Source organism: Lepidochelys kempii, chromosome 9 (genome assembly GCF_965140285.1).
Source record: "Lepidochelys kempii isolate rLepKem1 chromosome 9, rLepKem1.hap1, whole genome shotgun sequence".
Classification (NCBI taxonomy): domain Eukaryota; kingdom Metazoa; phylum Chordata; order Testudines; family Cheloniidae; genus Lepidochelys; species Lepidochelys kempii.
In genome coordinates this window covers 36,204,275-36,218,230 of record NC_136388.1, presented here as the reverse complement: position 1 = coordinate 36,218,230, position 13,956 = coordinate 36,204,275, and the positions used below count along the sequence as shown (strand labels likewise).

The 13,956-nt window shown below is 43.3% G+C and overlaps 1 protein-coding gene across 1 annotated transcript in view; it reads right to left on the bottom strand.

The window, feature by feature from the left end:
• The window catches only part of DOCK10 (dedicator of cytokinesis 10), a 245,032-nt gene extending 232,905 nt beyond the window's left edge, over nucleotides 1-12,127 (bottom strand). The window contains exon 1 of the mRNA XM_073359912.1: nucleotides 11,934-12,127. Coding sequence (XP_073216013.1) covers nucleotides 11,934-12,044 — 111 coding nt within the window. The 5' untranslated portion in view covers nucleotides 12,045-12,127. The remainder of the gene's footprint in view (nucleotides 1-11,933) is intronic.
• Nucleotides 12,128-13,956: the final 1,829 nt, after the last annotated feature.

Here is a 13,956-nt window from a genome sequence, read left to right as displayed (position 1 = left end):
TGAACTGCCCCTCTGCTCCTGGAGAGTTTTGCCTGGGCTTGTTTTAAGCCATGAGGACACATTTTGAGCCTCATAACTATATACATGAAATTACAACCTATAACATTACTATAACAACAATGTTCAGTGCATCATGAGCCTTCTGAAGACATCCAACATGACAAACTTTGCATTGGATACCACACAATCACATTATAAGGATGAACATGGGGGCGCAGGGTGTATGTGTTGCTCCAAAACACCAAGGCACATGAAAATAATGTAAAATGCATCAATTTACTCTAAAAGCGAAATAAAATATTAATCAAGGATAGTAAACAGATAACATGCTCCACTCTAGTTGGATGGCTCTCTGCTAACTCTAAATGGAAAAAATGGGAGATGACTTTAGTCAGATGAAAGGACACATTCACTCATCATAGTAAAGAGTTCATGCACTTTGATATAATTTATTTCACAGCATATTTAAATGCACCATCAGCATAACAACCCACCCAAAATACTTGGCAACCAATGATAATACCACAGACATTGACCATCAGAGGATTTGAACATCCTCAGTATCCTCAGTTCCCAATGATGTCAGTAGCAACTCAGTACCTCTCAGGAACAGCTAAGCATAGGGCCCATAGTCAGGGCTGAAAAGGAATATGTCTGGGTTAAAATAGAGGTGAGAAACTGGTTTAGACCATTATAAACTGCTCTTGAACACAGTGGGTTTGTCTTGAACTCAAACTTGAAATCAATTTGACTAAGGAGAGAGACTATGTAAAACAGAGCACAGAGAAAAAACAATGGAAAAAAAGAGCGAGGAATGGAGCAGAGAGTGAGCACAATAACATTCACCCCAAGGAGAAAGCCAGAACACAGCCTGTGAACCACTCAAATTTGCCTTAAGCTCCACTTTGAGGACTTGAGTGATGCAAAGACTTTGTGCTGGCTCGTCTACATGGTTCCTCTGCCCATGGAGGGCATGTTAAAAATGGAGCAGAGAAAAACAAAGCCATTAAAATGAAAAAGATAAATACAGCACAGTCTATAGAAATCTATTTGGGAAACCTGCTTGTACCATCCACTAGCTTTGGGGAATTCTTCTAACTCTATTACAAAACGCAGATTTTCCTTCAGCCAGAAAATATATTTGTTTGATTTTTAATTGAATCATCCAAAAGGTGGGCGGGTAATTCCTTATTTTAAATAACAGGAGGGGAGGGAAGCGCTAAGTCAAATTAGTATTGTGAACCTTCAAAATTGTTCCAAAGGTTGATAAAACCTAGACCTCAAAAGGAGATCCCCAATTCTAGACAGTTTTTACCTGAGTCTGTAAAAGTAAACTCAAGTTCAGACCAAAAAAAAAAAAATCACTGGTGAACTTACATTAAATACAGATATATTTAACATACAGTTAACCTTAAATATTCCTGCTAGCTTTCAGATAAAACCAACAGTCTTATCTCTGACTATCCACTGGCTTAACCACATCATTTTGACTGTATTTTCACATATGTTTAGGAAATGCATATGCATGCTTTATAAAACACTGGTGAGCCCAACTGTATTCTTACTTATCTCACTGTAACTTAGGAGTTAATATATTAAAGTCAGAGGAGATGCATCAGTTTATAACAAGTGTAAGTGGGAACAAGATCGGGTGCCCCTACCAGAAAACAATTTCCACATAGCGGGCAATGACATGTTCAAACAATGAGAGATTCAAAGAATCAACATCTACTATATTAACCGAAACCAAGTACAATAGAGCAAGAAAAAAAGTTTCTGTGCTAAACATACTTAGTCATTCCTGTTTCAGAAATAGACATTTCTATTTTATTCTTGTTGATAAATGATTACATTTAGAAAGGAAGCTTTCCCCCCTATTATATCTAACTCAGTTGCATTCATTAAATTTCATTATATCTACATCATTTAATTTAGGTCAACATGTCAAAGCAACCTAGAATCATGTTTGCTTTAAGTCAGTCTACATTACCCTCAAAGATGAGAAAGGTAAACAAGCCAATTTCAGACTCTGTGATAGAAAAGCCTTTTACTTCTTATATATCATATGGAATTCAGAATTTGGAGGGAATTACACATATTCCACACACAGAGCAAAGAAATGATTTTATTCAGATATATCTTGCTACATTTTGGTGTTTGTTTATATTATATATATACACACACACACCCCCCACTAAAATGTAGAGATATAACAGCAATATTATGTAGAGAATGTAATAATGAATTAGTTGTTTTAAACAATAATAGTGTACATCATTTCCTTACATGAGATTTTTACCCTTTGTTATTAGCCTGCATGAATGAATAGTGCCATTTGAGATACTGAAAGAATCCTAAAGGAGTTTGGCACCCCACTCCGATTGAATTAGCCTCCTCTGAAAATCCCAGTTGGCAAAGATGCTGGAATGCTGCCAGTACAAGTCTAGTGTGAGTGAAATGAGTATACGTTTACCAATTTTATGTATTTGCTTAAGCTTTTAAAACAAACTCGTATCACAGTATCTAAGGTCTTCAGCATTTTGTTCCAAAACAGGCATAGCAGTTAAGGCCAGATTTTGGCTGGTGTTGTGTAGATGTGAAGGAGCAATGGAAACCCCTTTCCTCCTTACAAGTCCTGGGGAGGGGAGGCTACTTAGCATTGCCTACAGCACTACAAGGGAATGGTCTTACTCTATACTTGTAAACCACCATGTACAATATGTAAATGTTTAATAATAATCAGCATGAAGCCCTTTCAAGCATCTATCACTTAGAAAAGATTACATATCAAAGATACCAATTAACAGACCCCCAAAAAAGTATTTCGACTACTGTTAAGTTTGTAAATACGTATCAACAACACAAGGAGAAAAAAAAATTAATGGAACATGTTAGACTTAGAAGGTTTAAAGGGAAAGAAAATTCTCTTTTCCCCCTATAGAGGAAAAAGAGAAAGCTAGCTCTGGCAGGCTTCATTGATATGAATCATCATTTTGCTCCAGTGCATTTCTGTATAGTGTTGTACGTGGCATTGATTGGAGTTTGAGTTCTGTTTTGGAAGTGATATTAAATGTTTCATGTAGGTGAATTTATAAAAGGTGGGAAGATTCTGAAAGGTACAGCCTGGGAAAGGTGGGTCACACTGAGCAGACAGGTAATGGGACTCAGATTGTGTAGTGAGCCCGAAGTCAACCAGAGACTGTTAGGGAAAAGAAGGACTCTGGGGATCTTGCTTTGCTCTGGGTTTTCTATTCAGAGATTTCGGAGCCTTTGTGGCGCTGAACCTAGCAACATATCAAATGGAACAAGGCTGTTTTGTGGAACAGATCCCAGCAGTAGCTGATCTAATGGAGATTTCGTTTAACAGGACCTGACAGCAGCGGATGTGGCAGAGCTGGCTTTGGGGAACCTGATCTTGCAGCCAAAGGACCTGGTGGTTCAGACTTCTGTGGGCTACTCAGGGCAGGCTGAGGAGAGATGCCATTGTATGAGTAGAACACCACTGACCTCAGCAGTAGATGTATAAAGAATCAGATAGCAGATCGCTTCACATGATTGAGGCTTCAGGTAGTGCTCTATTTTGCCTAAGTAATAGAGACAACAATGGGTGAAATCCTGCCCCCACGGAAATTAGTGACAAAATGCCTATTGATTTCAACAGCATCAATATTTTACTCAATGTGTGTTTAGTTTTCACCTTTGCTTGTTTTTGAGTTTGTATCACAAACATAACATCTTTGCATATGAATTGTTTTTAAAATAAATCATTACATTTTAAAAAGTCTACAGGCTAACATGTAGTATCTGCTCTAAGTTACAGAGTGCATTCTATCTACAGATAGAGCAATATATACCACACATTTTATATATTGGAAGCATGGCACTAATACTATCTCAAATGATGTCCGACTGATTTCAATACATAATTGATATAAAGAGGACATTAGAACATTCTCAGAAGTGAAGAGCCCATTCACAGCTCATCTCCAGAATAACCTATGTACCCAAAAGTGTTCAAGTCAACACTGTACCTTCCAAATATCAAAAATTCACAATATAAATTCCATTCATGTAAGCATGGTATTTGTAATAATTCTGAAGTCAATGGGCTTTACCTGACTATGGACTGAGTAAACACTGAATAAGGACCTCAGGATTTGGCCCAGGGGTATTTCTACTACCCAAGCTCAATGTCTTGATTAGTATTTTGAATACTAATGGGTTATGTGTTCTTGTTGACACTGTCATCTGAAAACTGATCACTTTTTCTACAAAGTGAATGTGCACAACTTTGTTTTCACATACTGCAAGAGAACGAAAGGAGAAAGAAGGATGTAGCACGAGTGTATTGAGGAAACCACCACATTTAGAAGTGATAACTATCTTCAGAATTAAAAGTTAGACCTGAAACTAAAAATCCCCAGCAACCTGTGAACTCGCCATATTAATGGAATTTGTATTGCTCATTTCAAACCCACTACTCAGAATATACATTTGAAGCATGAGTATTCCAAAGAATCATTAAAGTGGAATACAGACACAGGATAAACAGTGTGAGAGAGATACCTAACATTTTGTTATAAGAAACAGAACCAAAAGGCCAGAGAGGTCACTAAATACCATAACGATCTGCACTGGGCTGCACACAGTACAATGGAAAGGAATTTCTGCCAGTACAAATGGCACATGGAACAAGATCCTGATTCCACACTGCTATTAACCCAGTTAGTAAGAGAGATGAGACGAGAAATCACTTAAGGCTCATTAAAATGAAGGGTAAATGTCAACCATTCCACACTGCCTGCATAAACTGTCAGCCACTGATTTTGTTCGGAAAATAGAGGTGCACCGCGAAGGTATTTGGCCAATAGGTTAGCGATCCAGAACCACCACCTGCAGATGTGTGTCATGACTAATATTGGCTCACATATCAGGAGCTCCCACCTAAGTATTACTACAACTGCACATACAAACTGAGTGACAAACAAATTAACTTGCTATTTGTGTAAACAATTACCCAACTTGCATGGACAATTATAGTTAACTCGTACCTAGCAATTTCAAAACAAGCCCACATATTTAAGACAAAGTAACAAAAAGTTTGCAACATTTTTGGAACTTTGTTTTAAGAAGAAATGTGTGGAATAGTTTAAGCAAATTGTTTATACTTGACTGTTTCATTAAACAGATTTGTAAATTGCATTTTTTAATTATAAAGAATTAAAATAAAATAATTAAGCATTTTGCAATTATTGGAACAGCATGAGTAATATTACAGAGCTTTCAGACAGCATGGTAGGTTTCTGGAAAAAATGCTTGTGCAACTAATGCAGAATACGTTAATGTTGAAATATTATGTTCTCTAAAACATGCCAAGAAGTGTTGCACATACACTTGTCCTTCAATCTCTGCTTCCTCATTCACCATTTTTGGGCACTGGAGAAGTCTCTGATTTACATAATATAACTCCAAATAATAAATACAAATTCACACTTCTTCCCAGATTATGCAGAGGCACTTTCCTGTGCCTCCAGTACATGAACAGAATACTGTACTAAGTTTTAAATGGCCCTTGACATTTTATTTTCAATGACAGATAAAAGCGAGTGTATGAAAAGGAAATGGACATTTTTTAATTTTCATTTTTAATTTTTTATTTTTTTTTACAGTGGTTGGAGGAACCTGCATAGGGAAGCCCACAAGTCAAAAAGAGCCAGTAGATTCTGGCCATGCCCTCTTTCTCCTGCCACACTTCTGATGCCAAGGCAGAAAGCCATGTTATTCCACAGTAGCCAGGGCTCCCAGATTTATAGCTCCTTGTCACTCTCAGAGTGTCATAAAGGGATCACAACACATGGGGATTTTGTCCCAGAATGTCACATCTTAGGCAGTCATAGTACGGAAGGAAGATCACGTGGAACATGACTGCAATACTTAAAGATGCTGCTATACTGTGAACAAGCTGCACATGTCCCATGGTAATTCCTAATAAGAACGATTTACAATAATGGAGCCTCATCATCATGGGATAAATAAGGGCATAGCCTGCGCAAATTACTCCAGTAAACAAGAATAGAAGCCAGGATTCACACTGCACTCTAAATAAAATAAGGTAACTTTGTTGAAAAATAAGCATGTTTACTCCATCTGAAGAGGCTGAGATAAAAGAAACAAAATAGCTACCATAATTTCTTGCCTAATACAGGTCACATTTTCCTTTTCTTTTCTAGACTAATATTCACCCATAGTGCAGAAGACCAATGAGGGTATTCCACAATGCTTGGGCCCTGCATTGTGGCTGAAGGGGAAATGCAGCAATGCCTACACACACCTTGAGCACTGTAGAAAGAATCTCCAGCCCTGCATAGAAGACCATGGTGGGAACTGGCCAGAGAAGGTTCCATGGAATCTGTGTCTGTACAGATCCAGTGGCTTCCAACACTGCCCAACAGGTGCAGAGAGGCTGTGATAACTATTCCAGCAAATAGTTTTGTAGCCATGCATCTTGGCCCTGAGTTCAGGTGATCAGGGTGGATTACACCTATTCTTCCTCCCTACTCCCATGCTGGACTCATACAGAGCCCAGCTACTCAGGTTTTATATGAGTAGAGTGGATTTCACCCTTAAGAGAATAGCTTTGAATCCTGGCCTGGGTTTCTAAGCATAAAGAATAAAAATATGTACTTTGGCTTTCACAGGCAAAGTTAGTAAAGGTACAATCCACCTATCCCCATCCCCCACAAAACCACTGTAAAAAGATGGTAACTTCATTAATATTCCCAAAGATAGGTATACATTCAAAACACGCAACACACCTTTAGAACCATTATTCCTGCTGATGGTGAATGGAGCTCAAAAACTGAATGTCCCTAAGAGCCTCCACTAACACATCTAACTGAAAACTCAATTTGAATAGGCATCTGTTCATATTTGGTAAGAGACAAAAATCTTGGAGGATCCCTTTGTATTTTGTTTTAGAAACCAAACTATAAATTCTGACGTATCCCAGCAAGGTTATATTCCACCAGCCAACAGAACAAGGCTCTCAGAAATTACATACAAAAATTCCTGACTGCTGTTCAAGTATAAAGGGATATTTTAAAGGGATATTGTTAACTTTAATATAGGATTTGTATTTTATTGCTTACTTAGGTCACTAATACACTTTATGTTACTACAACTGAAAGAATTTTTTAAATCTAAATTTGCTTGCCACCATTTATGCATCAGGTTTACTGTTTTGCATTTTATTCACCTTGTTCAGTTAAACTAGACTGCTCCGTTTCATTTTTGCTTCTTCTTCAGTAGTGTTTTCTTTGGTAGAAAGTATTTCTAAAATACTGTCAGTTTTAATAATCTAAGTTGTAACTAGAAAATGTTACAAATCAGGCCTTGTTTACAGTACACAGTTTGTAACTCTCCTGTAATGCCTACATAATAAAACCACCCTGGTGAGAGCCATAGGGCTTATGTTGGCGTAGTTAGGGCAATGCAGTGTCTGTGTAGACACTGCATTCCTTACATTGGCTGTTGGCTGTCATTCTTGTCAATTTTCAGGGCTCTAATGGAGCCGTGCAATTGACAAGAAAACCAGCTCTGGCTCCCCAGCTGGGTACCCACTGGGAATCCTGCTGTCTCCCCCACCCGGGTGTCTCCCTGCCAGGAGCACAGCAGCTGACCCAGATCCAGGTGCAGAGCTTCCTGCTAGAGGCAAGAAGCCTCAGGCCGCTGCCCCCCCTGCTCCTAACTGGGAGTGGGAAGGCGAGAAGCCCTGATGGACAACTCGGTTCCCAGTGGGGAGCTGCATGGAGCTGAGAGCCCAGGCTCTCAGTCCCCCACACTGCCCCTCTTCAGTCGATGGAAGTGCTCCTGGTGAAGACGCGCACTGCCAATAGAAGAAGGGTAGTGTGGACATCAACCACCACAGTAATTAACGTGGAGGCTGAAAATTGACCTAACATAGGTCGACTTAAGGTTGTAGTGTAGACATAGCCTTAGTTTGCTTACAGTATCTGATTTTAAGTTGACCCCCTTTAAAATTATATCTAAAAATGAAAAAGCAAAGACCATAGCGTTGAGCAATGTTCTCCTTGAAGAAGGACCACATTTCTTTAGCGCGTGTGTAAGCATGCTTTGTGCTACCTATAAAGTTCTTCAGGTCTAAAAGTTTGCAGGTTCAATACATGTGAAAACTGCATGCATAGAATCTGGCACTTCCAAATGGTCCAAATTCTAGTCCCCAGCTTTCAGCAGTGCAGAGCTGGCTGCAGTGAAACAGTTTGCCCAGGCTATGGAGACTCCTTTAGTTCTTGAAAGGATGGTTTGACGAGTGGAACTGTCTTCGGAAAGCAGCACAGCTCTTATGCAATCCACCTCACTCATGACTCAGTGTCAGAGGTTATGAATCATTTCCCCTAGACCCTGGAGGATGACTAGGGAAAGCACTGCAAATTCAGAAAGCAATGGGGTAGGGGAAAAGATGAATTGTATTTGGCTTTTAGATAGCTAGGAAGACTGAACTGGCTATTCTCTTAGCAGACAGCTCCATTTCCAGGGCTGTCCATCGGGAATGGAGTACAGGGCCCATTAAACCAAACAAACTGCCCATCAGCCTGTGGGGACATTGCTACTTCAGTTATTTCCTATTCTAAGTACAGGGGGAAACTGCAGTGACTTAGGCACCAGTGTGTGGTAACCGATAACAAATGCTAGCTTTTTAGTGGCAACTGCTGTTGATTTTCCCTGGTCTGTCAAACTCTTTCCCCTACTTGAGTCAGATATCTTCTCCTAGAACATCGAAAGGGAAATATTTACCTGTATAAATTTGATCAATCACATAAGTTATCGTCTGGTTATTCATCCAAGAGGGAGCCATTTATCCCCTCCCTTTAATGGATTATTTAAAAATATATAAATGAATAAATAAATCAAAGAGGGTTCTTAATTTTGAAAATGCTGCTAACATATCTTGTCTCATTCTAAAAGGTAAATTGATAGTTCTCTGTGAACTTCAGCAATTCTAATTATGTTCTTTCCTGCTTATACAGCATGGACCTCATTCTCCATTGTCCTGCAGTTTACACCAGTACAAAAAGGATGTAAATGCTACCAGGTCATTAAAAAGCATTTTACACCCCTTTTGCTCCAGTATAACAACTACGTAAGATGCAGGGAAATGACGAATCAGGCCTTATAATTATGATTTTCAGGAATGTATTAACATGAGGGCAAGAATCTCTGTGTAAGTGTCGTGTCTTTGGCCTTTTCACCCAGGGGATTTTCTATGGCAATAACCAGGAACTTACAAGCATTTCAATAAAAAAATAACCACAAAGAAAATATTTAAAATATCCTGTGAAGTACCTAAAATCACATGGGAATGAGAACAGCTTACTCAGAGATTTCCATACTTAACCTTTGTGCCCTTGTGTAGCAAATGAAAATCAGTCTAGGTACAAGATACAGCTTGACCCCCAAAAAGACAAATTAAAAGTTTAACTTAAAAACTTCCTGCTGTACTTACTGTACACTGGTGCTAAAAACCATGCAGGCTAACATCTTTAAAGTGGCCTTCATTAGAGGTACCTTTATGCTCTAAGGAGCATGTTACAGGTGGATGTTTTATACACTCCAAAAGGCATTTTTACCTTGCAATTTGTCCATTCCTTTACCCTGATCCCGCAAAGACTCATCTACACTTACCGGAGGTTCAATGCATGGGAGACCCACTAAACTGACCACAGATCACTCTTCTGTGTATGTATGCATCCGATGAAGTGAGCTGTAGCTCACGAAAGCTTATGCTCTAATAAATTTGTTAGTCTCCAAGGTGCCACAAGTACTCCTTTTCACTCTTCTGTCGACTCCTGTACTCCATCTGAACGAGAAGCGCAAGAGGAGTCGATAGGAGAGCATCTCCAGTCGACATTGTGTAATGTGGACCCCACGGCAAGTAGATCAAAGTACATCGACTTCAGCTACATTATACACATAGATCTAAATTACGCAACTTCAGCTGTCGATCTCTCCCCATAGTGTAAACAAGGCCTTAGGCATACTTGTTTAATTTTACAGACTCTGAATAGCCCACATGAATAGGACTACTCACAGTGAATTAAATTAAGCATGTGCTTAAGTCTTTACAAGATTGATCTTACAGTACAGAAAACACGGGCCCCAAACACACACATAAAAATGGTTGAAAAACTTTCTTCTCCACCTAAATCATGGATACTACTTGTCCACAAACTTGCCACGTGTGACTCATTTGGAAGGAGAATCCCTCCCGGCAGTTTTTAAGAGTATCTCATTTTTTGTGAAAAGGTGCATATGCAGTGTGATTTTGTAATGTGCACTGAAAACTGTTAAAATCTCATTCATTAAAATTGCTCATTCCCAAAACAGTCCTAGATCTATGACAGCCATAAACCCTACCACAAAGTCATCTGAACTGCTTGGAGATCTATATACAGTTTATACAAGTACATAAGTCACACACATTTTAGATGAGACACAGATCTATGCAATTAAAATATCTGTATATCATATAATGGTACACATATTATAAAAGATTGATGGATGAAATCTCCATATAGAAGAGGTAACTATGGAGTATATGCTGGCACATGGAGCCATACAATGGAGATCTCTAAATTGATCAATATAGTGAGTATTTCTAAACAATATATACTAGTACATACTAACTGATACATTGCACTCTATACTCTAGAGACCTCCTTGCCCACTGTAACATGCCAACTTCTCCATATGGAGAACTGTACACTATAGATCTCTCTGTACCCTTAAACATGTCCATACTAAAAGGTACACTATAGACCGCTCACTACCCTAGAGCCTCCATACCTTACTGCACACCTCTCTATATACTCGAACTCTGTATACATTATAGACCTCTCAATACCCTACCATACACTACAGAGGGCTCTAGGGCAGTGGTTTTCAAACTGTGGGTCGCGACCCAGTACTGGGTCACGGAATGTAAGGCACTGGGTCGCGGCGTCTCTGGTCAGCACCACTGACCGGGTCATTAAAAGTCCCGTCGGCGGTGCTGCCCAGCTAAGACAAGCTAGTCCTTATCTGTTCTGACACCGTGCTGTGCCCTGGAAGCAGCCAGCAGCAGGTCCAGCTCCTAGGCGGAGAGAGCCATAGGGCTCCGCGTGCTGCCCCCGCCCCGAGCACTGGATCTGGGGACGGGACGACTGACGGTGCCTGCAGGTGAGAGCCACGCAGAGCCGCTTGCGCACCTCCACCTAGGAGCCTGACCTGCTGCTGGCCACTTCCGGGGCGTAGCACAATCCGCGTTGCCAGGACAGGCAGGAAGCCTGCCTTAGCACTCCCGCTATGCCACTGACCTGGAGCTGCCCGAGGTAACCCCATGGCCCAATTCCCTGCCCTGAGCCCCCCCCATACCAGAGCCCCTTACTGCACCCCAAACCCCTCATCACCGGCCCCAGCCCAGAGCCTGTATCCCCAGCCCAGAGCCCTGACCCCCTCCCCCACCCCAATGCTCTGCCCCAGCCCGGAGCCCCCCCAAACCCAGAGCCCCCTCCTGCTCCCCAAACCCCTCTTCCCTGGCCCCACCCCAGAGCCTGCACCCCCAGCCCAGAGCCCTGGCCCCCTCCCAACCCTCTGCCCCAGCCCAGAGCCCTCTCCACAGCCCAAACCCCTCATCCCCAGGCATCAACAATTTTCTTCAACTGCGTCGCCAGAAAAAAAAAGTTTGAAACCCCACAGCCCCAGGGCACAGAGCTCTCGCCCCTTCCGCACAGCGCGGAGCGCTCCCGCCCAGCTCCACACCGCGGCGTTCTGCGCGCCGCGCCCCGGGGCGGGGGAGCCCCGCCCGGGAGCCGCCGGGGAGCTCGCTCTGCCCGCCCGCGCGGTCCCGACCCCGCGGAGACGAGGCTCCAACTCACGCGCGGCTGGTGGTGGGCGGCGGCTGCCGAGGCGACGCTCTGGCGGAGCTCCGCCGCCAAGCCGGGTCTCAGCCGGCTGCGGGTGAAGCGGCGGCTCCGCTCCCCTGCCATGTGCCCAGCGAGCCCCGCGCCGAGTGCCCGCAGCAGCCGGCTCCCCTGCAGCCCGTCGGGCGCAGCCCCGGCCAAGGCGCCTTCAGGAAGCGGAACTCGGGGCTTTTTTTTCCTCCCTCCCTCGAAGGCGTGTTCCCCCCCCGCACGCGCCTGCTGGGCTAGCGGAGCAGCGGCGGCCGCCAAGTGCGGCCCGGGGCTGGGCTGGGCTGGGCTCGGCTCGGCTGCCCGGACACCTGCGGCCGGCGAGCCTGAGCCAGAAAAAGTTGGGCTCAGCTCTCCGCAGGCGCGTGACAAACGTGCCCCCCTGCGCCCCCACTCAGCCGGGGCGGGAGGGCGCAGCAGAGCTGGGGAGTGTCCGGCCCTAGGTCTGGGGACCAGCTCAGGTGCTTTGCAGGAGGCCCAGGCATCGGGTTCCAGCTCAGGTGCTTTGCTAGAGTCCTGTGGGTGAACCAGCAACATGGGACTGGAAGTGTCTCATATATTGCACTAGCGCAGTGGTTTTTAACCTTTTTTCATTTGCGGACCCCTAACATATGTCAAATAGAGGCGTGCACCCCTTTGGGAGTTCAGCCTGTGGTCCGCAGACCCCTACCATCCAAGTCTGAGACTGAAAATTGATCGAACCAAATTCAACTGTACATGTTGCCACAAGCTCAGCATGGCATTTGCCAGGGCACTAAACTGTGGGCTGTTGTGGTAATGCCAACACTTCTGGGTTTTGTCCTGTAGGTGGGGGGTAGACACTTTCTTTTGATCAGAAAACCAGAATGCCTTTTCTGGGTTCTGAATCTTTATTTCCATAGTCACTTTTTGCAGACCCTTAAGACATAGGCTGTGGACCCCTCAGAAGTCTGGAGACCACAGGTTGAAAACCATTGCACTAGAGTTTCTGAGGTAGCCATTAGACCGGGGTGGGCAAACTTTTTGGGCTGAGGGCCACATCAGGGTTCTGAAATTGTATGGAGGGTCAGGTAGGGAAGGCTGTGCTCCCCCAAACAGCCTGGATCCCACCCCTTATCCGGCCCCTCCCACTTCCTGCCCCCTGACTGCCCCCCTCAGAACATCCGACCCTGACTGCCCCTCGGGACCCCCTGCCCCTTATCCAACCCCCCCGCACCCCACCTCCTTACCATGCCACTCAGAGCAGCAGGCCTGGCAGCCACGCACCCTGGCCACCATGCTGCCACACTATCCAGCAAGAGCTCTCAGCCCTGCCACCCAGAATGCTAGCATCATGGCAAGCTGAGGCTGTGGGGGGGAGGGGACAGGGGCTAGCCTACCCAGATGGGAGCAAAAGGGCCACTCAGGATGGTCCCGCGGGCTGTAGTTTGCTCACCTGTGCATTAGACCAAAGTTTTTAGACTCTAACAAGGCAGCCAACAGCATATACTCTGGACTTTTCAACAGCAATTAAGGGATTTAAGTGCCCAAATTCTACTGAATTTCAATTAGATTATGGAGACTATCTTTCTTCAGCCCCTTTGAAAATCCCAGCCTGAATGCAGTTTTTCCAGTAAAATGAAAAATTTGATTTCCCAGCTGTTTGTTTATTTTAAATAGTGTGAATAGTAGAAACATAGGTGGCAAGTTTTCATTGCCTTGCTATTTTCCTTTCAACTTCTGCCTTCAGGAACAATACATGAAGACCTCAGTCCCAGCTTCCTGTGCTTTTTCAGTAGCAGGATTGAGCTGCAGTTTATGGAAAAATTGACCAATATCTCATCAATTAGTTAATGTCTGTGATCTGGTATGAATACTTATAGCACTGCACATGTGCTGAGTCTTAGTGTGGCACATATACCAGTCACTCCTGAGATGTAATTCTTTGTGCAAGGCCTTAGCTGTCACACTCATCTACCAGATTGGTCAGTGGAGGAGAGGATGGGCACTAGTTAAAATAGTTAAGATAGTT